The following is a 26,282-nucleotide window of genomic DNA, read 5'->3' as shown; positions in this document are numbered from 1 at the left end:
CAACCAAAATTCACTGAACCACCAGCAAAAGAAGCAGCAAACTACGCATCTCAAACCTCTGTTTTCTGCATTATTCATTCGCTTATAACCCACCAGTCTACCGCTGTTTACAGCGCGGTCAGCCGCTGTCCTTTTTTTTTAATTTTTATTTTTTTATTTTTTTCTTAAATGACCTCGGACAAAGCCTAATTTCTGCTGTTCAATACTGAAGAAAACTTTTTAAAATTATGCAAAATTGCAGAATATTTTGAAGGTTATCTGTTATATAAAAAGCCAGGCCAGGAAAATCTCCTTCATGTTTTTCTGTGTTTTATTCTCAGTTACTTTGACACAAAGCATCTGCTGTGATGCTCACAATTCTGATGAAGTCTCACAAGTGTCAGTACTGTTAAATGATCAGAATTATAATGTTTCTGACTGTCTGAGGCAAAATTGAATCAAATCGGGACCTTGTGAATCAGAATCGAATGGATTATAGAAATCAGTGATGACACCCAGCCCTAGTGAGTAGCCTAGGCCCGACATAAGTGGATGTAGCTATGGGTAATGAGAAAAGATGAAAAGAACCATTGATAAGTTTTTCATTAAGGCCTGATCCGTCCGAAATTCATAGCCAGTGCTCTGACACGGAGCCATCAGTCTTTGAACGCTTAAAAAGGACAGTGTATCCAGAAAACATATTATATGTCGTGATAAATGCACCGCCCAAGTGTCCCCTCTCTCCACTGCCTTTCAGTGGCAGGCAGCAGCAAACAGGTCGTCAGAGGAGGCTGAGATGATGATTACGTTTAACATTGTCTACAATATTGCCAAAGCACTTTAAGCACAAGCACAAGATTGTTAGTTAATCATTGTCTGTACGGACAGCAATTTTCCGCCCCCAAAGAAGTGCACATGTAAAACTGCGATGTTAAGCGATGCGGTTGAAAGATTTGGGTGCGTCTAACTTTTGTGCTGGTGCGCCTGCAGCTGTGTCAGAAAGTTAGTGTAGAGCCCTGTTAGGGAACTGAAATGAACTTAAATCTGTAATAAAATTTGCCAGCTGCAGCTACAATTTCAAAATGTGTTGTTTGTTCTGAAAACCTGTCCGATATAATCTGTTGGAAATTATTTATCTGGAGTTCAGGGAGATATTGCCAATTCTTAGCAAGGTCTAACTGCCAAGCTCTTAAAAAGCCATTAGAAATAACAGTGGTTTTAAGATAGTGGTGGTGATACTGTATTTTTTATTTTATTTTTTAGACACAGACAGCAAACCTGTGTTTGTGTTCAAACCTATGGTGAGTTTAGAATCACTAATAAACGCAGCCCCTACGTATGTCTTTGGACTGTGTCAGGAAGGCAGAGAACCCACGCAGACACAGGGAGAACATGCGAGACTAATTCTAAGCATCTGGACTGTCACTGTCAAGATGTCACATGTTCTGCAAAGACTCACCTAAGCATGTTTTATATTCTTCTGGTGAAGTTGTGTGGCACAGGGCCGAAACATTTCTGCAGAGAAACACGTGACAGAACAAAATGCCACTGATGGTCTGAAGTGAGGTCGCATGTACTTTCTAAACTTTCTATTAAAACACAGTGGAAAACTTTGCGAATCAAAAGGTCTGGCACAAGAGATTTGAATGTCAAGGTTCATTTTATTATTATTTTTATCAGCTGTAACGGTTGTTGCTCTGAATGCTGTCTTCCTCAAGAGCACCGTGGTAGGTCTTATCTGAATAAACCTCACGGGTATTGTTTGTATTACTTTCAGTATGCCAGTTTCTATATCAGTACATATTCTGGGCTGTTATGTCGTATGACTGCAGAGAAGAGGGTAAAATTAATGTCGGCACTGTTTCTTGGCAGAAGTGGACATTAAATCAAAACATTGTACCAAATTTGATTTTCTTTTTTTAAAGGGCAAATACAAAGAACCCTGTTGTTGTTTACATTATAATGTAATATTGGCTCTCTCACCAGAAAGCTGTCAAGAAAGTAAGAACAGCTTGACTGGAGTCTTGTGTTGTACGCGTGGTGGTTAGTTTAAATAAATCCTGATTTAAAAACATCTAAAATGTATGCATACAATGACAGTTTCAACGTCCTCGAGTGGAAGTTTGCTTCTGTTAGCTGTCATGTTGGTCATTTGGTCATTCTTTTACAGTCTCTTATTTTCCACTCAGTCACCACATTTATGTCATAGGACACTTCAGCCCATTTGTAATGGTGACCTCAGACACGAGACTCAAATAGACTGGATTATCAGTTTAATAGAGAGATTCTGAGGTCACTCTGGGTAGCTGGTCTGACTCTGGAAGAGAGGAGAGAGCTATTAGTACAAGAAGTCCAAACAGGGAGATTCTACAAGGAAAGTCCAGTTGGTGAGTGAGAGTGCGGTGAGGGAGAGGTCACTGACTTGTTTTTCCACACATTAGGAGTACATTAGAGGGTCACCATAATCCATGTTTCAGCCACAGGATCTCACATTAGAAATAGAGGAAGACACGGGAGTTAACACAGGCAGTTAGAACGTTCTCAGAGAAATATAAAGCTCAGGTCCTTCTGGACTCGGGCAGAAACTGCAAAATGACAACAAACCAGTGCAGGACTAGGAGAGGTTTTTTTTAAAAATAAAGTAACCAGTGATGAGAAAAGGTTGGAACATTGTCTAAAGTTGTTCTGCTGCATAAATCAAATGGACTTTGTGCTAAGGAGCTGGCAGGTCAAAGCCAGTTTCCTTTCTGGTTTGACTGAGTTAAACTGTTCTGACATGCACCCCCACTGGGTAATGTCTAAATAAGTGCAAGGCTGCATTGCATGTGTGGTAATGACTTAACTGTGTTTGGGAAGCATACAGCACTGTTTGAAGTGCTGTATGTAAGAGATACACGATGAAGAGAGCAGTGCAGTATGTGAAATAGCTTACTTTCTTCCCCTCTCTTAACAAAAATGTGAATTTTGGCCTAAAAAGAACAGTTTTTTTTTACTTGGCTACGTGTTAGTGCTATGGTTAATCCAGTGGTCGATTGCTACTTTATACTGCACCTTGAATAATTATGTGTTAGAAAGTGCAGAAAAGTATTTGTGCCAGTGTGAACCTCATCTCTGTGATGATAGCCATCAGAAACAGTAGCAGCAGCACACACAGCAGGGAGGCAGCGAAAACTCGGAGAAGAATAAAGACAGCTGTGTTTACTGTTTTTCTTTTTGAACAGAGCTACTTATAGCAGCTTGTATGAGACGGCTGCAGTTGATGCGTTTGATGCTAAAAAATACAACTGAACTGAATCTTTTTCAACTGTTGGCGTGGGCAAGCAAAGGTCAGAAATCCCTGTGGGTTGTGTTTAGTTACTTAGCAGCAGGTGAGGCGCTGTGAGACACAAGAGAGTTCTGGTTGGGTTTACTTGAATCTTTAGAAAACAGCTACATGTCTGATTTCAGTGTGTTGTGACTGGACGTTGTGTTGTCATAAATATAAGGATTAAAAAAATGTAATTTAGGAGCCTTGGGATGAATAAAGCTCAGAAACTGGTTGGTTTTGGTGAAGAAGGATTTAATTTTGTAGTTGGCAATAAAAATATTGATGATACATCAAGCATTGTAACCGTATTCTATCAGAATTATTATATATAGTTATAAATTGTGACTTAATTGTTTTTAATTGACTTTTAATTGTAAAGATTAATGTGCGTACTTTGCTATTGTAGAATGATACAACCTATTTAATTGTAGCGTGTTGCATTTGTTGTAAAACCTTCAGCGGTAATTGTTTGGCACAGACCATCCAAATGTGAATCTTGCTGGTAGCATGAAAAAAAGACAGATTTTTCTGAAATCAGCCTTAATAAGAGTTCAAAAACCAAGGCAATAAAATCCAAAAACCAGCAGACAAAATCAGGGTTTAAACACATATTGACGGCTAATCACAGATATCAGGGAAATGCTGGTAAAACTAGATACATGTGACACTAATTAAGGATGAAGAAAAAGTAGAACATAAGTAAACTAAATGCACAACGCTGGGGATGGAGAGCTACAAAATAAATCTGCAAGTAATTCAACAGGGACACATCTAACACAGAGATGGACACATAACAACAAGAAACAAGAAGACTCTAAAGAGACTAAGCTAATAAATACAAGAACATGAGTGAACTTAACAAAAAAACCCTAAACAACAGAACTTAGAATGTAAAAATAACAAAATTCCATCTCCAACAGTAATCAAAACTAAAACAGGAAGGAGGAGAGTTGAAGAGGCAGGTTCAGAGAGGTGACTCAGCCACAGGACAGTGCAAACAAGCAGTTCAAGGTGTCAACCAGGGGGACAGGAAGAGCAGGGGATCGACCTATATGAAGGGCAGTTCAGAGGGTCGACCTGGGGGCAATTTCTCAGAATATATGCTGCTGGCATACGTCACTGGAAGTGGCAGAGACCTTCTGAACAGCCGGCTGGTGACAAAGCAGATAGGCCAATGATGTTAAAGTTGGCACTCAGGCTTAGATAACATTGGATGCCCTAGACTCAATGGGATAGCAGCAGTCGAGTCTTACCGACAAAGATAGAAGGATCCATGAAAGCAAAGCGGTACCCTCTGGCTCAAGCAAATTGGGACCCTTGACTGACTTTCTCGGAACACCAACTCAGAAAATTCAGATTTATTAGGTGGCTTTGGACTGTCCGGTACTATTTAGATTCTGTCATGATGGCAAGAGAGAATCTAAACAGTAAGGGCTCCCCTTTTCTCTGACCTGTAATGTTCAGTACCCGCATGGTCCCTTTGGTTGTCAGATATACAGCAGACGGTAGGAAGAAAGAGTCGACTAAGCTGTCACGATGCATGTTGCCCAAAAGCAAGATGCAGAAACAGAGGACTTTATTTAGATTAATACAGAAAGTTAAAATGAGGATATATTAACGGATTGTGACAAAGGGAAGACTGCAAACACTATGAGAACCGATTAAGGATGGCTAACAGGCGAGAAATGAGATGCAGGTGGAAGTAATTACACAGGTGAAAACAATCAAGAAAAGAAGGACAGACAGGAAGTAAAACTGACATGATAAATGACAGAAATGGTATTTAAAGTAAAGCTGCAAAAATGAAAAAGAAAAAAGCACAACACAGAAAAAGAAGACGTCACAGACACTGACAGAAATAAACTCAAGACAAGATGTTAAAGTCAATGAAACATAATTCAAAACTCTAACACTAAAAAATTAAAACAAGAATAAAAACTCACTAATGTAAAACAAGAATTAGAAGTGAACCGGTATAACGAGAATTGAAGCTTAATATACTAGGATGAAAATGAATGCTAAACAGGAAACCATAATTAACAAACATCAAAACATGATGAAATCAACAGTAAAACCAATTAGAGATCAAAACTTAATAATAGACAGTTGCAAAATATGATTGCGACCTTGTCATTAGCAGGTTACATGTGTATTACCACAGGCCAGAGGAAAAAAAATCCCTACAAACTATCAGGGGAAATTTATTTTAATGCAGTTGACTTCTAAAGGTACATTATTTTCATTTTCTGGCTTGTCTCCAGCAGCTCATGCAAGAATATTCTGTACTCATTGCAGTCTGGTATTTGCAGCTGGGTGGGCGCATCATCATCATCATCATCATCATCATCATATACAGAATGATGGTGATTTCCAACTGAACCATATTCAATTGAAATGAAATAAATTGAAATGTGTGCACCTTTATTGTGGGAAGGCAATGGATATTCCACTAGAAAGCTGGGTTAATGTGGTGTCCAGTTCCATTTCCTGCATTATTGTGTTGAGTGATTACGACAGCTTTTCTGGGATTTAAATTCCCTCGGTTGTTTGTTCTTTGCGTGGTCCTCTGCATCTGCTTCTGGAGTGCACGTGCAGGTGTGAGAAAGCGGTAGATATGGGAAGAAATGGAGCAAGAAGAAATAGATTTTTTTTTCTTTTTTAAATTCCTTTCTGTCTTTTTGTTTATCTCAATCAGCTTCTCACCCACATCTTGTCTCTTATTTTGCATGTGTTTATGTGGTGTGCCTGGGCTGAGGCTGAGAAAAACAGCATAACACCTAGGCAAAGTCACACTAAGATTCTCGCAGAGACTCAGATTACAAAAGTTTCTCATTCTCCTTGTCTTGTTTTTCAAGGTCTTGTTAGAGCAGAAAGCCCCAGTGGAATATCACGCCGACGTGTGCTGAAATTTTAATCAAAAGGAAATGGGGCAGCGCAGTGTCGCTTCCTTTCAGTGGGAAACACACAGATGGACTCTAACTGCCTGTCAGGTCCTGGCACGACACACTGGGAGAAAATATGAACCAAAAAAGAGGAATGAGGATGGAGTTTGAGACAATTAGAAAAGTTAATGCGAGGTTTTAGCTGGCAGCTCCAAATCGATGCTAAATAAATTAATTTAGTGATGTGCTCCATCATTAACTTCAGCTGGAAGGAGGCGATGGTGTCTTTAATTCAACAACCTCATTGCAAAAACAATCAGGTTGCGGGTTTTTCAACAGTGATTCCACCAGACATTGCCAGATTCAACTATGGCTAAGACCATCTTCATTAGCATGATTTGGACCTATATTTTCATCACGAGTAGGGCTGCACGATTTTGCATAAAATGAGAATCACGATTTTTTTTTGGCTTAGAATTGAGATCACGATTCTCTCACGATTTTCTTTTCCAGTATAAATATTTATAGCGCTTATTAACTGCACATCAACTTCGTAACAGTTGAAACTGAACATAAAAACAATAAATGTCTCACGTTTTGTTGTTGCCGCAAAATGTTGTACTGCTTGAAATTCCGTCTCCACTGTTGCTCGACACTGCGTGTATAGAGCAGGTAGTGCAACAATAGAAAAATAGTCGTGGGACGGCACTGTGTAGCGTTTGTCTAGGATGTTGATCATTTTCCTAAATCCCTCGTTTTGCACAGTGTTGATGGGAGCCATATCTTTGGTCAGGTGATTAGTGATAGCCTCCGTAATTTCTTTGTGCCTGCGGGAGTTCGACGGGTATAGGGAAGCGCTGTATAAGGTTCCCGTTATTGATGTTTGGGTGGTTGACCGGGACGGATTTTCTCCTGTCACTTTCTCGTCTTCCCTGACGTGCTCTCCGTTGTTTTTCCCCTGCTAATTTTAGCATCACACAGCACAGCTTCTGTATCACGTGGTATAAGGCTCCGCCCTTTTCATTTGTTGAGCAGGAAGAGTGAGCGCTTGTTTTCATGCAGATTACGTCCCGGATCAAAATGCGGTACAGTCGTCGTTTTTTTTCTTTTTCTTTTTCTTTTTTTTTTTTTTAAATCGTTGTCATTTGGAAATGAGATCGCACATAAGTATGAATCGAGATCGCGATTTTCTAACGATTAATCGTGCAGCCCTAATCACAAGTATTAAATTTAAGAGAGAATACAGTTTACTGGGAACTATCATGCTTCAAATATTTACTGTCTCAAATAATGCTTGAAGGACAAGGCAGTGTTTAACAGTAGCTCCAGTAGTTTTCTTTGGTTTGGCAGGTTTCTCTTTAGCTTGTGTTTAGCTTTTTCTGTATTATTGTTGGTTGGCCGAATTCTGGCTTTAGCAGCACGTTTCACTTTGCCTGCAATTTGCAGTTCTATTTGCATTCACACTTAAATCTCAGCTGTACATTCACTGAATGCTTAATTAGGCATTGCAGATGGGTTGGTCACATCTCATAATGTGCAGTCTGATATAACATTGCTACAAACCACACCCTCAATAAAAAAGACTAAGGAAACAGGTATTATAAAAAAATGAATACCTCTCTAACAGTGTCACTAAAAACCATAGTTTATTATCATTGTAAAAGCACATGAAATGACTGAGCTGTTGCATTAAATTGAAGCTTTACAGTCATTTAATTTTAGAACTGAAGAGTTCAGCTGTCAAGTCTGTACACAAATAAAGGAATTGGTAATCTTGTGGTCGATATTTAGTCTCGTTGGTCTAATGTATGAGACCCCTTCTTGTGTATTTCACAGAATGTCATATGTTAACAGTATTTTCACTCCCACTCATAATTCCTTTAACTTCTTGAGAAAAAGTTGAGATTAGTCTCTCGTCGTTAGTGTGTAAACTTTGATAAAATGACGTTTTGGAAGAGACAGATGCCTCTCACTAATGCCATAACCTTATGCGTCCAGCTCAGCCGCCAACGGACACCTTGTGGGTGAATGACTCATGCGACCGGCTTTGAGAAAACAGCCCTAATTGATGCCCGAGGAAAGAGAACAGTTGAAAACAGTTAACTTGAAAACCTTCCCTGAGGTTTTTCCACCTGTCATCACCACAAGTTGGAGAACTTCAGTGACAATAAATGATAAATAAGCTTTTATGTAGTGCTTTTCTAGTCTAATCGACCACTCAATGTGCATGACACTACAAGCCATATTTAGATGGAAATTCATACACTCAATTCATACAATATTGCATTAAGGGCAGTCTTTGGCTTTCAGTACCTTGCCCAAGGACACTTTGATACGTTGGCTGTAGAAGCCAGGACTCAAACCACTGGCCTTTCAATTAGTAGATGACCCGATTTTTCCCTGTCTCACAGCCGGCCAAGTTCAACTCCTAATCAGGTTCCCAGCGCCAAGAGCATGAATCATAATGATTTTGGTAACTAATTTTTTTTCCCTAACAATCTGAGTCTGGCATTAAGGATGATCAAACATGTATTTGGGGTCAGAGAGTCATATTTAGTCATGACCTTTGTAATCATCTGGGCTTTTGTCTAAATTGGTCCATCCACTGTGATTATATACTTTGTTTAAAAATGGTGTTGTAAAATTGCATACTATATTACATTTTTGGGATAAATTATTAAAGTATACTTACTGAAATACAGAGGATATTGGCTGATTGGCTGACTGTGTTAACACTGAGCAGAAGAGCAAAGAGGAAATAAACGAACAGCTGTACATTCATCATCGTTGTTTGTCTGACTCTGCTGTGGTATCAGCTAACAGCCTGGTTAATAATACTCCATGCAGTCAGACTTATCATTTGTATTAACAACAATTCACTAATTGCATCCTCCCACGGAGCTAATTGATTAACCATTGTGCTGTGATCCTGTAATATCTCGAGACACTGAGAAGTCATTTCTAACGCGGGAAGAATTTTGTAAATGGCTGTTTTTTGCATTTTAATTCTGTGTAGAAAATAATGGCTTATGGTGATAAGAGTGTGCGTGTGTGATGACAGGAAAACTGAATGTCATTTTCTGTGTTATACAAATAAAAAGCACATCCCCCTCCCCCTCCTCTTTTTATAAAGCCCCAACTGTCAGCAGTTGTCTTTCCTTTAAGAAGGAAAGACAACAGGAAGGCTGGCGAGATATAAAAAGCGTGAATTAACCATATATTGTATTTAAGCAGTTTTTGATACCAATATTACTGTTTAACATCCAATAAAGTGAACATCCTTTGCACTCTTCCTCTAATATCAGTTGCACTGCGTCTATATTTAAGAAAGCACTCGGTTTTCTATGGAAACATATCAACATAATGACAACAATAAAATGCTTCAGCAAGCTTTCTTGAATGACGTTCATTTGGAATACTTGTGTAATGATTTTGAGGAAAGATCCATCATTGGAGCCATTTGTAAGTGATAAAAACTTGACATCCACATGGTAAGTTTAGCTGAAAAGTTGTGACGCAAGTCTTAAAGGCTTTTATGTTTTTTTTTGTACCACTGCAGTGGTTGAACCAGCTGCGTAAGGTCACTCAGGTGGGACTTGACGGTGTGCGGCGGATCGACTGGCACGACTACGAGGCAATAAGGAGAGATGCTGCACGCATGGGTAGGTACAAACTTTTTGCTGATGCTGCTGTTTTTCAGAACATCTGCTCTGTTTTAGCAGAAGGCCACACACACATACACTAAAACTCTAAAGTTGTGCTGCTTTTCTCTTAATTCCCTCGAAGTGGATTTCTCACTCATTCTCAGAACCAGTGCGAATCAATGCTCTAAGTGCTGTTCTGAGTTCATTATTAAACACAGTTAATCTTGTACAACAAGACCTCGAGTGGGAAACATAGATTATCATCCCTTTTGAAATCTTTTTATAGAATTACATTGTAGTTATTATGGAAGAAAATTAGTTGTTTGAGCCTTGTTTGAACTACCACATTAAAGCATATAGAGAAATTAGAAATATGCAAAGTGAGTTCAGCTTTTTCAGGTACCCTTGTTTAAAGATTTAATGAGTCATTAATTTTCTCAATAGACAGTGATGCTCTTCAACAGCTTGGAGAAAACAGCATTGATAATAAAGACAAATGTAAACATCCTAACATCTCAGATGCATCTGGTTAACCTTCAAACATCTAGTCTACAAGCTTAAAACTCATACATGCCATTGTTGATACGGTTCTAACACTGAGGAAAATGTCTATACATTCTGAAGCTTTAATGAATAGAAAATCCTTGCACTTTCATATTTTTAAGGAAAGAATGACATAAAGGTGCAATCTGATGTATAATATGGGCATGAAAAGAAAATGTGGGAGCTAGATCAGTTAAGTTCGTCCCTCAGAAAAGCACAGCATCCCTATTATCAAGTGTGTGTGATTTATTCGAGCTGGTTGGCCTACAGACATGTGGTGCTTCATATTGATCAAGAAAAGATTAATTATATCTGTTTCTTTTTTTTCTTCGGTTTATGCAAAGTCGGGTATGAAATTGCAGGCTAAGAAAGGTTTGCAGATATCCTTCTTCCCATCAGGGCTTTTCAGTCCCTCCTGGAGAATGCTTGAGATGCTCTCAGGCTAGATGAGATAAATAATCCCCTCGGTGAGTTCTGGGTCTACCTTAGATTTTCTCTCAGCTAGGTATCCCCAGAAAACCTTCACAGGAAGGTGCTCAGGAGGCACCGTGATTAGATTAGATCTCAGTTGGTTCAGGCTGAACCAACTTTACTCTCTCTTGGTGTCTGAACTCTTCACACTATTTCTAAGGCTTAGCCCAGATGTCTTAGAGAGGAAATTTGAGATCCTGGATATCATTGTTTTGGCCACTAACCATAGCTCATTACTACATATAGTTTAAATGTAGATTTACAAAACAAAAGCTTTGCTTTTCAGCTCAACTCTCCTATAATCTTAATGACCACTACAGCGCCTGTGTCATTGCTGACACTACATCTCATGCTCCACCTTCCCATAACTCTTGAACATGACCAAAAGATCTTAAAGTCCTTGGATATACTGTACCCTAAGAAGAGATCCAACAGATGATTTTCAAACCTTTCATGTGCCTTGTTCTGCAAGCAACATTAGTGAACCCCATGAATGTCCTCTTCTTATATGTGCACAATTTAGGAGGGCACATTAAAGCTTCTTATACAATGGAAACCCTTCAGAGTGTTTGCAATCAATGCTTGACATTATTGCATTCAAGTCACTCATTCACGCTCTTTTTTTTTTCAGCTCATATGTAAATTCTCAATAAATAAAGACCAATATTAAAACAGAGAATAATACACTTCCAATTTTCTTCCATCTATTTCTTCTTTTTGCTTCTTCTCCTTAGCGCAGACCCATGATCAGCTGAGTGACTGTATTTGCTAACATAATGAAAGTAATGAAAACGATAAATCTGATGCCAGAAAGACCACACAAAACAACCCCCCAAAAAATATTAAAAAATAATTTGTCTCTGTGTGGTTTGTATTTGCCTGAGGAAGGCTAGAAATCCCAATTTCAAAGATCTTTCTAATAACCGGGAAAAGTACAGAACTAGGTAGAAGAGGGTTTATCGCTGAAATGAGCCATTAAAGTGAGGAGTTATTTTCCACAGTTGTTACCTTCAGGAATATAGACAGATCATTTCTGCCTAATGGAACAAGGCAGTTCAGTTTAATTTGTTGCTCTTCTCTGACTATAGAGCGTCTGTGCGCCTGTGTGTATATTTTTGTGGAGAGCATTGATAAGTGGCTAATGAAACAAGCAGCACAGTGTAATTTGATGCACTTTTGATATGAGCTTAAGCTTCACAATGTTTGTGCATTGATAAAGATTACAGAATACGATTAGGCACACAAGTATGTGTTCATGTCAAACATCTGAACTATGTGCTGAATATATGTATTATATAGTTACTGTACAAACACTTGATGTGTCATACTCTAAACAATTAACTGATTAGCCGATATTGACAGCTTGTTGCACCTTGTTAACACAACAGCCATGAACTAATTATATTCAAATTGAAGACTATTACGTGGGAACACACAAGGCGAAAATATGCATTTTTCTCATACTTTGGAAATTCTTTAAATTATAAACAATGAAATATGAGGAGAGTGTCCACGTCTGGAAATGATTCAGCAAGTTAGAGTTGCATTTTTCTTTGCAGACCCAAGTTATGCTGAATAAATGTCGGCTACGTGCTTCTTCACTCACTTCACTCAAGGTGCTAACATCATCAGTACGAATAATTAGCCACTCATTAATTAGGTGCAACAGAACAAATGTCATCCCCATTTCTACCATTTAATTGAATTTAAATGAATTTAAATTGAATTGAAGCAATCCAAACTCCTTGCTCTCCAAACAACTTTAGCTAAAACTATTTTTTCAAACTTGATGAGGAGTAGATGGAAAGCCTAATGCAATATGACTGTAGATACTGTTGGATCTCAGTGGATTTCTGCTGAATATGATGCTTTCTGAGGCTGAATCTGTATTTTTTTTTCCTTTTTGACTTTTGTGCCGATGTTCTTTCTTCTTTTGTTTACTTTGCAAACATTATGCCTTGGGCATATAATATGGTGAATATGATATAGTAAACCTTATCACTGCTGTACAGATGACATTCAGAAAATACTGTACATTTCTTTATGTTTGGATGGCAGATAATTTCTACAGTTTTATTTAGGTAGTTCTGCCACTTTAGTCCCCAAAATGCAAGAAAGTATTTTCTGCAGAAAGATACGAATAGACACTGCAGAATATTTCTCATGTGTGTTTTTGGTTTGTTTTTTGTTTTTTTAATTATGCAGGATTGCTGAGCCTGGTTTGAGTATATTTCAGGCTAAGACGAATGCAATGATTATGCTTACCATTTATTTATATTTTGATGACTGTAATTCTGAATTCACTTGTACCAAATCATTTTTTAAATGTAGCTGCTAGGTTCTTTGTGTGGGCTTAAGCTTTAGCACATCTTGCTGTCTTCCCATCAATATTAAAAATTTAGTTCAAGTTTTAATACTTTGCAAAGTGTTAAACACTTTGATTTTACCTTCATGTCTGATATTAATCTACTTTCTTTAATACACAAATATATACTTGTTTGTCCTAGTTGTTCAACAACATAAATGATAACACTGACATAGACAGACATTATTGTTACAAGCTGGAAAATCAAGTGTTGAAAAAAAAATACAAGTGTGTGTGTGTGTATATATACATATATGTTTGTTATTCAAATGATTTGAATAACCAAGAAACAGGGAAAAAAACCTCCTTTAAAGCCAAAGAAACAACACAGTTCTGGTTATCTATTAAGAATATCTTTCAGAGTTGCGTACCTCATATATATTAATAAATAGACCTTATAGATCTCAATCCTATAGTGATGTATATTCTTCAAATATAAACCTTGACAACTTAAATTTTGGAAGTACTTAAACGACCACTTGAGGCTAGCTGCAAAAGTAAGTCCAGTCTTAGAGAACCATATATTAAAATGCTGAACTTGAAAGCAGAAATAAACATGTTTACAGCCTAGTTAGATCTTATAAAAGGTGATTTTGATTGTTAGAAAAAATCTCCCCTTTTTATGTCAACTGTGCATGATATTTTAACCTCCTAGGACCTGGCGTCCACATATGTGGACATCACATTTTGGGTTATTTAGACCAAATTACTCAATTTTGCTCTACAAGGGCCTGATATCCACTTACGAGGACATTATACTGCTACTGTTCTATCGAAATTTTAAACGAATATCCTCATATGTAGCTCTCATTTTTCTTAAAAACAAAAATTAGGTAAAAAAAAAATCTGGTAATGCTTTGTTTTTACATTCATCAGGTCCCAATCAGCCCAAATATCAAAGAGAAATTAAAAGTGCATGCCGTGGAAGAGTTCGGGTCTTAGGAGGTTAAAAAAAACAACTTATCCTTTAAAATGAAAAGTTATGACTTGGACATGGACACTTTGAGTGACAGGTATGTGCTGAATTGGTTGCAAACTGTTTGAGAGGTTTCATGTTCGAGGTACCGAGTTGGACTTCTCTTCTGTGTTTGTGGTGTTTTCGTTTTTAATGTGTTATTTTTTCTTCTCTTTATTTGTTGACCTATACATGTGTGTTTGATAGGTAATGGTGAGCAGGGGAAGCCGTTCCCTCTGACAGAAAATGACAGAGTCGACCAAGCCTACAGGGAAAACGGCTTCAACATTTATGTCAGCGACCGAATCTCTCTCAACCGCTCTCTCCCTGACATCCGCCATGAAAAGTGAGTTGCGTGTCTGTGTGTGTCTGTGTGCACTTCAGGTAAATGGATGCACTCCAAAGCCAGAAATCGAATCTTCTGAGTTTTTATTGAATACTTTGGATTTCTGATGTAGTCATCCTCTCCATTCAAATGTTGTTTTTCCATGAATGTCCATTTCTTTTAGACTGGGTTCTGAAAATAAGCAAAAGCAAGCAATATTTTCTTTTAGAATTGAAGGCTAAATTGTTCAGAGTTAAATCAGCATGTGTGCCCTCATTACTCACCTTGTGGGCCTCTTGTATCAAATCTACAATGAAACTTTGGAAAATGAAGAACAATTTTGAACATAATGTGTTTTTTCCTCCATTTTTATAATGCCTTCAAGTCCAAGAGGAGCCTGAAAATGATTATGTGTTACTGACATGCATGTCTACGATTAGATATGACAGATGCCACTGCATGGATTATTTGAACTGGTGTCTCGCCAGAAGTGTTTATAAGAAGCCAACATTTTGACCTATTTAATAAAGCCCAAAGAATCAATTCATCTTCTCAGGAACAGCAGGTCACAGGGAGCATGTTTGGTTTAGTGTTTGTCAGGGATTACTTCTGGGGCTTTGGTACACCAAGAAAAAAGTGGAATTTAAAAAAAGAGAGAGAAAGAAACAAGAACCTGTCCAGACTCCTGTGAACTGTGTGCTTCCTTCAAGCATAGACTGGCATTGTGAAAGACCTTTAATCACAGCTTTGCTTTTACCTGACGAGAACTTTCCACTGACTCTTGACCCTTCCTCCTCCTTCATGTGGAAAGCAGCTTTGAAAGGAAGCTTTCAAAGCTGCTTTCCACAAGGACTGTTTCTTTCTTTTAGTGTTTGTAGAAGCCGTTCTTTCCTTGACCTGCCACATCTCTTGTGATGACCTGTGTTTTCCTGCTTATACTAAACGTGAATCTATCATCACAAAACATCCCCGCATAGTAAGCTAATTTCTTATGCAAGTATGCACTTTATTTCCAAATCCAACTGGTGTGGATCTACACAAAGAAAGAACGAGTAAAGGTACACCTTACACAGGTACTTATTCTGTATTCTGAGCGACCACATTTAGTCTGATACTATTCACAGTTACTTTCATACCTATGAACACTCTCTTCCGATTTGAAATCACTATGTTTGAAGTGTGTTTAGATTTAGGAAGGTCATAAAAACTTCAGGTGTTTACATGACAGCTGCTGCAGTCATCTTGGTTTCGTGGGGCTGTAATTGAATTATTAGCATGGTAATATCTTAAATGAAGGAGTGTCATAGATTACTGGTGCTGCTCCAACTGGCTGCCATCATTCATCACTCCTGTGTGACCAATCAGACAGACACACCTGTACCCAACCCCTCCACCTGGTCTGCCCTATAGGCACCATCTGCCTCTTAGTGATTGGCATGTTGTCACTGCCCCAGAGTCACCCAGTCCCAGACCTGAGACTGACACATTCGATTTCTGCACACTGAAAAGATTTAATTGAAGCACACACTTACTCCTTCCCCTTGTGGAATTGGACAAGGTTTGTTAAGATTCGTCGGCCAGCTGCCTGTCGATCAGTCAGCCTGCCTGTCTCCCAGTGTTCTTATTTGAATGAATAACACGCAGGCTGATGTTCAACACAGACATTGATCGACTGACACAGTTCACTACACACTTACACTTTCTCTCTGTCAGAGCAGGAATATAACTGTCCTCTTATGATTAACACCTCTGCAGGGGTCCTGCCTCTTGCTGCGATGCTAATGCACAAGATGGAAGCTGCAGCCCATCGTCAGAGCACATGTTGCCAGCTGATAACTGCTCTAAGTTCAACTGTCCCTGATACAGGAGGAACGTGTCGGTGACATTCTTGACACGAGTAATTAAGTATGTATTTAGCAGCATATCTGAAGGTCTTTGCTTTAGAAAATGTCACAAAGCTGTCATCCTAGCTCCAGTTTATTCTCTTTGATCACATGACTACCTTGGAACACATGACAACCATGTAAATATACATGATGAGAACAAATTTGTAACCTTTTTTTATGCAACTCTCAATTAAAGATTAGATCATTGGCTTTAACCAAAAAGCTTCAAAAACAATTGATCTAAAATGATGGTTGCACTTTTAAAACATCATGAAAGTAAATGTGAAAAAATGAATATAACACTACAATCTCTGATGTAAAGTCCACAATACCTCCTGAAGACCAACAGCAGACCAAATTTTCGATGTTTGTAAATCTGAGCTGATGAAAGAAGCTCTTATTGGATGGATGAAGTTTAACAGTAGAGACATGAAATTTACTTTGAAGTTTCTCTGTCAAAAAAAAGAAGAAGAACACAAAATAAACATGTGAATATAGTCAGATTCGCTCAGCCGGTCACTTTTGTGAGGCTCCGGCTTCATCACAATCTATTAGATGTAACTAACTTAAAGCGTTCCTGCCACAGTGCCTAACTATTGTACTTGCACAGTCACTGCTTGGTATGTTAAAGGAAAGGTTTCTAGTTCTTAATGCTTCTGTTTCACTGACTAAACAAGGCTGGTAAAATTACTGACAGGCAGTGGAACACAGCCTTGTTTTTCCCTATTCATACTGTGTGTTCCACATGATATGACTTTAGGTCTTTTGTTTCCCTTTTCTTTCAAAGACTAAAACCTGTTAAACTCAGCAGTTAAAGTATTCCAAAAGAAAAACTCAAAATTAAGATTAGTTTTGTAACAATATAGACTGATGTCTCATTTTTCTGTTAAATGTAAAAGAATTTAGACACTTTTATTTCACTTCAATGTTTAATTAAATAGTGCTGAAAGTTCTACAGTGTTTTTGATAAGGCCAAAGCCTATTAACATCCCCTTAGTGAACATGATCATGACCATAAAAACTAATTTGTCTTTGAAAGCATGATAAGGACTTGTTTGATAGTTCTCACTGGATTGACTAATACTTCGAACAATGAGAAAGCGAAAGGAACTCAGTGAAGATCTAAGAAGGAGAATTGTGAATTTACATGAGGTTGGAAGGTCTTTTCAAGACATTTTTAAACAACTGCTGATTCCAAGCTCATCAGTTCAAACAACTGATGAGTACAGGTTACAGGTTATGTGGATGTGTCACTATGTCTGGGATAACTTCCAGAACTCTGCAAATTGTCACCCAGTAGTGCTGGTACATTGCATAAATGGAATAATAAATGACTGCCTTCAAATTCTTGCAGGCTAGCATTACACTTCTAGAATGCTCTTCTCAAAGCTCCAACCTCAAATTTAAATAATCTACCAATTCTGAAAAGAAGAGTGGCCAAATATTCAGACAGAATTATGCCAGCTTGTTGATGGCTAGCAAAAATGTCGGGTTTTGGACAAAACTTGCCTCCTTACTAAGGGACATTCAACCATAAAAGAGGTCTCGGATGTTGTTCCTGGGATCTGCTGGAGCCACTCGTCTAGCTTTGCGGTCACTCCATAGAGTGCTTTGATACCACTGGGACCACTGTTACCTTCGCCCTCCACATCTTCTCGAGCTCTTCTCTGAGCCCTTGGTACTTTTCCAGCTTTTTGTGTTCCTTCTTCCTGATGTTGCTGTTTTTCGGTATTGCTACGTCTATCACTGTGGTCGTCTTCGTCTGCTTGTCCACCACTACTATGTCCGGAGTGTATTGGAAAGCAGTCCTTGAAATTGTTTTCTGCTGTTCTTTGTTTTCTTCTTACTAAGAGGTGAACAAATGCAATTGTCTCTGTAATAGCAGATGATAGAAAGGGAATTGAGTTGAGCTTTCAGAGAAAATTGCACCTGTATTTCAGTGAAATGAGTAGAGCTGCCATCTGCTCACCATGCCCATACACATTCATTTGAGTGCTGATATATATACATGTTCTTTGTGACCTGAGATGTACTGAAGAGACAAGTGTGCAAGAAAAAGAAAAACAAAAAACAGAATGATTCCAGGCAGTATGCAGGATATGAATAAGATGCTCTTGTCCTTTCTTGAATACGCTGTGTTTATATATGTATTTGCAAGTGTGCTACATCTATTTCTATTTTGTCTGTGTACGTGTGTGTGTGTCTAGCTGCAGACAGAAGCTGTATGCAGAAAAGCTTCCCAACACCAGTATCATCATCCCTTTCCACAATGAGGGCTGGTCATCTCTGCTAAGGACTGTTCACAGTGTGCTCAACCGCTCTCCCCCGCAGCTCATCACAGAGGTCATACTGGTGGATGACTTCAGTGACAAAGGTAGTGAGAGCTTCTCTAAACTCTGAAAGGTTACAAAGAACACTAAGCTGTAAAAGCCCGATATACCGTGCTGTGGGAAAGGATTTGCCCTCTTTCTGACTTTGTTTCTTACATATTTCTCACACGTGCAGTAAATGCAGTATTTTAATGAAGGTTTCATTTTCTTTTAGAGAAAAAAAAGCTCTAGAAACCTGCCTGGTGCCACATGGAAAAAATAATAGAAAACCCGGAAATATTTCTAGAACTGAAGAGAAAAATCTGTCTATGAAAAGATGTCTGTAAAAGTTGCTAATCTGGTAAAAAGCCTACCCTCAATCTTACTTGTCTGCATGGGAATGAAACATGGAACTTGGGAGTTTACATACAATCTTTCACCTTTTTTAACACATGAATGGGAGTATCGAGTCGAGATGTTGTCCCCAGTTCCTTTTTCTAGACTATATGTAACAGATACTTTCTTATAACTTTTCTGTATTTTTGGTCAGAGTGTGCACACCAACTAGCCTTCTTTGAAAGGCCAGATGATAAAGATGATAAAGCAGATGATAAAGATGCTGGTTAGATGAGATGGTTAGAGATCACGATATCCCTCAACTGTCTGAAATGTTATGTTTTCACATATTTCTCAGATAATATCCTGAAGATTTTAAGGCTGCAAAGCAGCTTCCTTGAGCAAGACACTCCATCTTAAAGATCAACCAAACAGTGTTTTGGTATTTGTTCTACTGTCATAACTCTACCTCAGTTATGCATTGATGTAGTTCCCAGCAAATACCGAATAGTTCCTGTTCCTAATGAACATCGGTTCACCCGTACAACATAAGGTTAACACATGATTGTGATTACATTCTTATAGAATGTCTTCATTTAAACTTATAATTGGCATAGGATTAGCAGTATACATTTGGCTTTGAATGTTTCTTCAACAGCTATTTGCGGTAAATGTGTTCTGCTTATCATCGCATAGATTAAGGTGTCTGTGTGTGTGTCTGTGTATGCATTTCTGTGTGTTTCCTCTCACTCTTTCATCAGGCCTTTTAAAGTGTTTAACTCCTTGTTAATTAGCGCTCTTTGTCACGGTCCTTCGTCGAAGGATGTGTTTACCTCTCGTCTCCACGGTAATGAGATGTTCTGCTGCCTCAGACTCATTTAAAGGTTACCACCCATCAGAGCTCCAAGACTAAACCCTCCTCCTGCTGCTGCCAAGTGGAGTGGAAACAATAACGATTTCAATGTTCACGTTTCTGGACGCTTAAGTCATTTCAATCAAAAGTGTTATTGTGCTCAAATATTTGTATAGGTAAATTAAATGTTGAGTGGATTTCAAGCCTTCGAGTTTTCCAAAAGATGACACATAATTAGAACCATTCAAAATCATCAGTAGTCCTAATTTCAGTTTGGCAGGAACATGTTTTTTCAAACAAAATCAAGATGTCCTCATAAATAATGCAACACACATATTTGTGATTGCGCTGTTTCCTTGTAACCTAAGAAGCCAGAGCAGCTGAACATCCAAAAAGCAAACAGAAACTGAAATCACTCCATTTTCAGGGTCAAGCTACCCACAAGACACTCCACGAGGTCCTCTGTCAAGGCCCTGTGGTTTTATTATTTATTTATTTATTTTTGGTGTAGTCTGGCTAATCAATGTTACAGATGCGCAGCTGTACAAACTCCATTGTGTATAAAGCTATTGATGGATCAGTATCCATTTGTTTTGATACATGTTGAAGTTGTGTTCCAAAACATATGGCTAAACAATAAAAACCATACTGGTGTTTTGTTGTGATACAGCTATTCAGAAAAAAAGATATGATAAGATATTTTTTTTTGAATAAGTGAAGCAGTACATTAAGACTGTCTCTTAGAAGCCCTTGTAAATTGGTTTTTAATTTTAAATTGACTTATAACAATCCAGTGAAGTAAACTTTGAAGTAAAATATGTAATAGATACATACAAAACATAGAATAGCTAAGACCTTAAATGTGTCCTATATCATTCCCCTCACACAACCTGACAGGTGGGAAGCAAAAAAATTTCGTTTTGTGAAGGGAAAAAAATGGGATGGGTGTGAGCGCTCATGTCATCAGGATTGATGGGAAAACATTACACAGCCACGGGGAAGGGTTTTAACCTCTGCAGACCGTCTGCTCTGACGTTCCTTCTAACCACTACACTGAAAAAAATATGTTGTTGGATTTACTTAATTCAATGGTGGACATTTGTTGCACACAGATGTTTTGCTTTGGCAGCAACTTAAACCATTGAGTTAAATTAACACAATTTATTCATGTTCAATAAACCTGTGCAATTTGTGTTGATAAAATGTGACTTAAACATGTTTTGATGAAGTAATTTGAGCTCTTGGAATATTTTAATCCTTCACAATTTTCTCACGTTATCCCAACACGATTCAATAACTTTTACCCAATACTACTTGGTCACTTAAATACTACATGTTATCTTCAAATTACATTTTGCTATTATATTCTAGTATCAAATACACAATTTTCAAATGGAGGCCTTATAACAGATTGTATTGTTCTCTTCCAAGATGGTTGCTGGCATCCACCAGTAACCTTTCAAAACAACATGTCTAATTTCACTGCAGTAGGTAAAGAATTAAACTGACATTACTCCTCTACTGAATCTATATAAATCAACAGTTAAATAATGTCAGTTCTTCCGTGTTCTCTGGAATCAATCGCAGCAAAGAAATTAGACTGTTTCTTTTGAAAAATGTTGGGAAAGAACAATACAAAACATTCTATTTAAGGCCTCTGACATCAAGATTCAGTTAAACAACAATTATAACTAAACAATTTGAGGCAATGTTAGTTTCCATTAACATTAAATTAGGTTACTGAATTGGCAAACACCTTCCTATTAACACTACCCATTTTACCCCAATAACTAAAGAAATTAGCACTTGCAGGTCAAAAACTTTATTCAAGAGACGCAAAAATAACATTGATACAGTGACTGTCAAAAATTACAGCACTGATCATACTGTGACATCTTGGTTCAAAACAGCACACTTAGAAATATTCAACGTTCTTTACTTCAACTGAATGAAACTGAAAATACCATTTCACATGACCCATATGGGATATTTAGACTGTATAACTGTTCACGCTACATCTCTTCACTAGTAAAAGAAAGAAAAAATACAAAGAGAAATTTAAAAATGCTGCCAAACAGACCTTGTACAGAGCAAAAGGAAAAACAAACAACAACAAAAAACAGCTCGTCCTCATGGCAGTTGCAGAGTATATAAAAATGAACCCTGCGATCCGTTCCTGGAATTGAGCTTCAAAAATGCAGCAGAACAAGCGTGAGATTTAAATGTCCTCTCACCTAGAGCTGGTCACCTCACATGCATAACAGTGAGCTTCGTTGCAGGAGCAGTTTTGTCTTAGTTGTGAGCTTTTCTTGAGAGCTGAGTTGCATCCAACTCCATTACCACCCATTGAATCACCTCAAAAGTGTAGCAGAGTTGTGATGGGTAACTCATGTTGAAGGAATAAAAAAGGTCCAAACAGCATGGCTACTGCAAAGGTCACGTTATCCAGATCTTGAAGAACAACATCAGAAAAGTCATTGCCTGGCGCATCTCTGGAGACAGATGTTCATTGTGGTTTTCTCAATCTGTGCAGTGGCCTCAGGCAAGTCCTGGTTAAACACAAAACATTTCTTTAAGATTCCTTTTTAAACTCATCTCTTTTGAATCTACCAGTTCTAATGTTAGAGTAATTTAAACCAATGCAAGCAACATAGTAAATAGCTATAGCCAAAGAGTGGCCTGCCATGCTGCCATTCATGGTCTAACAGAGTTTCTAAGAGAGGGTGAAAAACATAATAATTTCAAATGCTTTACATTAGTTTTTGTTAGAAAGACACCGGCCCATCAGAAATCCAGGCTATGTCACTCAGAAGATGTTAGAATTTAGACTTTCAGCCCCACAATTTGGTTAGCTGTTGGTCAGTTGGTCTTTTTTTTTTTTTTTTTTTTTCAAACAAAAGCTAATGTAAATACTGGTGGGATTTTCCTTTGTTCATTAGAATGACAAATTTAAAGTTTTTTCACACTGATGTGACCCCTAATACAGGGGTGGGGCCTCAAGGGCCGGCGGCCGAGTTCACTACCAGGCCTCATGTGAACTTCAAATTATTAAAGAGGACTACTGGTCCTAACCAGTCCAATGAGGATCAAGTGGATAACTAAATGCATTTTTAAAGGTTGCAAATCCACAATCTACTCATAAAACACTCACCATGAACTCCTGCACCAAGATGTTGCAATTGTCTTTCACACAGATGCGGAGCACTTTGATGAGGGACTCCAAGCATTAATGTCATCCTTGACTATTATAACAAAGAAAACAGAGATTTGTGAACTTTTCAGTAGCACAGAAGAAAATGATCCCAGACAAAAACTCTTGACTTTTTAAACCAGTCAACATGCAACACCAGCATCTACAAAGCAATATCAAAAGTTCCTGTTTGACATCAACTTTATGGATATATAGTTTCCAGAACATTTATTTTTAAAAAAAGATAAATTTTTCTCAGTGGGCCAGTAAATGCATGACGAAAATAATGGCATCCTTTTAGTGGAATCATTACTCACAGGTAATAGTTGACTGTTTCAATGGATGTAGCATAAAAATTTTACTGACCTAATGCAATACATATACACTTTGTAGTTAAAGAATTTTAAAGTTCTTACTGTCATAATGGCAGCTACATCTTTTAGCTTTGTGCCCTGTTCCCCCGATCACTTTGCAAACACTTTCAGCAAACTGTCAGAGAGAAACTCAGCTCCGTCAGAAACCTTGACTGTAAAGGCATGGTTGGGATGCACTGGAATGCTGCATTTTATCTGAAATGACATAAAATTATTTTGAAATAACAGCAGGCACTGTGCTTGGTTAATCAGTAATGTTTTGTTGAATAAAAACTGTGTTTCCAGATCTTATGGGATTAAAAAAAAATCCAAAGATGTTTGTTTCTGATTTGCAACCCAACAACCCACAAGTTACAACCTCATTTCAGTTCAAGTGTGCATTAATGCGAGTCCAGTAATCACCTTTCTGGCAATACATACAGGTATAAGTTAAACCTATGGCAGATTTTGGATTTCTCAGTTGTATTAATAGGGTGAGTATGCATGCACCTAATAATTATAAAAAACCCATTATAATTAAGTTACAGAAACGAAAATAGAATATACTTTCTTACCATAACACCTTGAACCCACAATCCATCAGCTGACTCCTGGTGAAATGCAGAATAGAGGTCGTCTCTCAATGTGCAGCAAAAAAAACAAAAACAAAAGGACAGCAGGTGAGGCCAGGAGGGGTAGGGATGTAAGCTAGCATAATGCCGCTGATGATATTAGCTAAAGCTGTTCAATGTCCAAAATCTCACTAACACCATGGTGCAGTAAATACACAATGTAACTGAAGAGTCAGTTGGCAAATCTATTCACACAGAAAACCAAATTATGTTATGAGTGCCTCGTAATTAGGTTTAATGTGATATTACGGCTCTTGTGCCAAAGACAAATTCAAATGAAAAAGCGCCAATTCTTTGACAACAGATAAAACAGCAAATAAGCTAACGGCTCTTTTTTAGCATGTTACATGGCGACACTCTAGACGTTTAACTACATTTGTCTGAAATATGGTAAATATTAACTCAAAAAATCAAGACATACCAAAAACGTAGAGTTGGCTGCTCGACTTGACTGAGATGGATGCCTTTTTTAAACCACGATCCAAAGCCCGCGAGATGAAATCACGCGTGGTTTCACGAGATTTAACGTTGCTATCTTATTGACTTACTTCACCTGAACATGATATGAACAATTTAATACACCCTTTCTGCATATCATGTAGTTTTTACACTATATAGTTACATTTAACTTTAAAACATGAGGCAATTGTGTTAAATACATGCAAGATGCTTACATAAATCCAAGAGATGGCCAGTCCCTTTTTTTCAGTGTACTGTCATTTGATAAGAAATGAGTTTGGCAGCAATTAAGGCTTAAGAGGCATGAGACCAAAGTGAACTTCAGTTGCTTCAGGTTTCTGGTTGAGTAGTGTTACAATGTCAAAGAGAGTAATCCTGGACCGATTCTGTGCACACACGAAACGGTGTCAAGCTTTAAACCCTCGTATACAAAAAAATATATATGGAGAGGAGGAAGAGGAAAAGTCATTTAGTCTGAAGTAAGTGTGGTTCAGACTTATAAGGTAGTTATTAATTTCTGGTTCACACATTAATTTTATGAAGCTCAAAAATAACTCAAACTAAAAATGGAGGATGAATCAATGATACCCCACGTCAGGTGTTTTGTAATCGCATGTGTATGGATGAATGTCAATTGATTATTGTTAAAGTGAGTATAAAGTAAGTTTGAGGATTTGTGTGGTAAACATGGCACTTAAAAATAAGAGAAAGTGTTCCTAAAGAAGGCACAAACAAAATAAATGAATAAAAAATGAAAAGTGTGAGTCAAATCACAGTCCGGGGTGTGTGATACCTGTTCACATCAAACTCCCCACGCAAGGTTTGCTCATTTTATATTCTTTTTTTATTCACCAACTTAAGTGTGGTAAAATTAAAAAAGCAATTATTGAACAAGGTTAAAATGATGTTCAAATCCTTCCCATCACGTTTGGGTCATAGGCTACAACAACACACACATACATAATTTATGATTTTGTTGAGTGGGAGGAAAGGATGTGGAAGTTATTCTCCGATCACCAATTTTCATCTGAATGAAGGAATAAAACAGTTCAGCTCTGTCCACTTGTTGGTTAACAATGATAATTTTAGTAATAATACACATTTAAAAATAATCATAACAATTATCTAAAAACTGAAACTATTTTTGGTAGCAGTTTGCAAAAATTAGGTTGAGCTACTTTAAGGGTTTTTAGCCGGTTTAATGAGGTTGTATATAGCACAAGTATGACTTTAAGACGCGTAGAAAGGCAAAGTTAACTCATCCTTATAGCTTTTTTTTTTCGGCTTCCTGTTTTGAAAATTGATAGGAAATACAAGGGGATCTAATTCTCATTCACCAAATAGTAGCCAATCAGTCTGCATGAAGGTATAAAATACACACTCACAAACAGATGGTATGAAACCCTCCAGGTGAGTTCTGTTGATGCCGAGTTACCTCTCTATGCTTAACGGCAGCTACAGAGCCTGCAGTCATACTAATGTGGTTACTTCAGTCTGTACCAGCATTTCTTGTAACAGTTATCCTGAGGCAAATTAAAACATGAGATGGCAGTTATTTTTAACACTTTGAAGTTTGCCTGCAAGGTGTGTAAGATTACACATGTTGTAATTATAGAAATGACCCCCAGTTTATATTAATGCAATCATTAAAGGATCTCCCTCAGCCTTATTTTCCACATGAGATTATCGCTCTCTTATCAGTCTGCTGCAGATGTTTGTAGTTGTTTACAGTCTTCCAAGTCACTTTTGCGTTGACCAGTTTTCAAATATGAGTGGTAAGCTCATATTTTATA

General features: G+C 37.8%; 1 protein-coding gene across 1 annotated transcript in view; it reads left to right on the top strand.

Moving 5' to 3' along the window:
* LOC308386636 (polypeptide N-acetylgalactosaminyltransferase 10-like) overlaps nucleotides 1-26,282 on the top strand; it is a 99,149-nt gene that overhangs the window by 14,762 nt on the left and 58,105 nt on the right. Inside the window, exons 2-4 of the mRNA XM_080866317.1 lie at nucleotides 9,728-9,830; nucleotides 14,354-14,492; nucleotides 18,565-18,731. Of these exons, the coding sequence (XP_080722443.1) occupies nucleotides 9,728-9,830; nucleotides 14,354-14,492; nucleotides 18,565-18,731 (409 nt within the window). The remainder of the gene's footprint in view (nucleotides 1-9,727; nucleotides 9,831-14,353; nucleotides 14,493-18,564; nucleotides 18,732-26,282) is intronic.

Source organism: Rhamphochromis sp. 'chilingali' (genome assembly GCF_963969265.1).
Source record: "Rhamphochromis sp. 'chilingali' genome assembly, chromosome: 19".
In the NCBI taxonomy this organism is placed as follows: domain Eukaryota; kingdom Metazoa; phylum Chordata; class Actinopteri; order Cichliformes; family Cichlidae; genus Rhamphochromis; species Rhamphochromis sp. 'chilingali'.
This window is presented reverse-complemented; position numbering and strand designations above follow the sequence as displayed.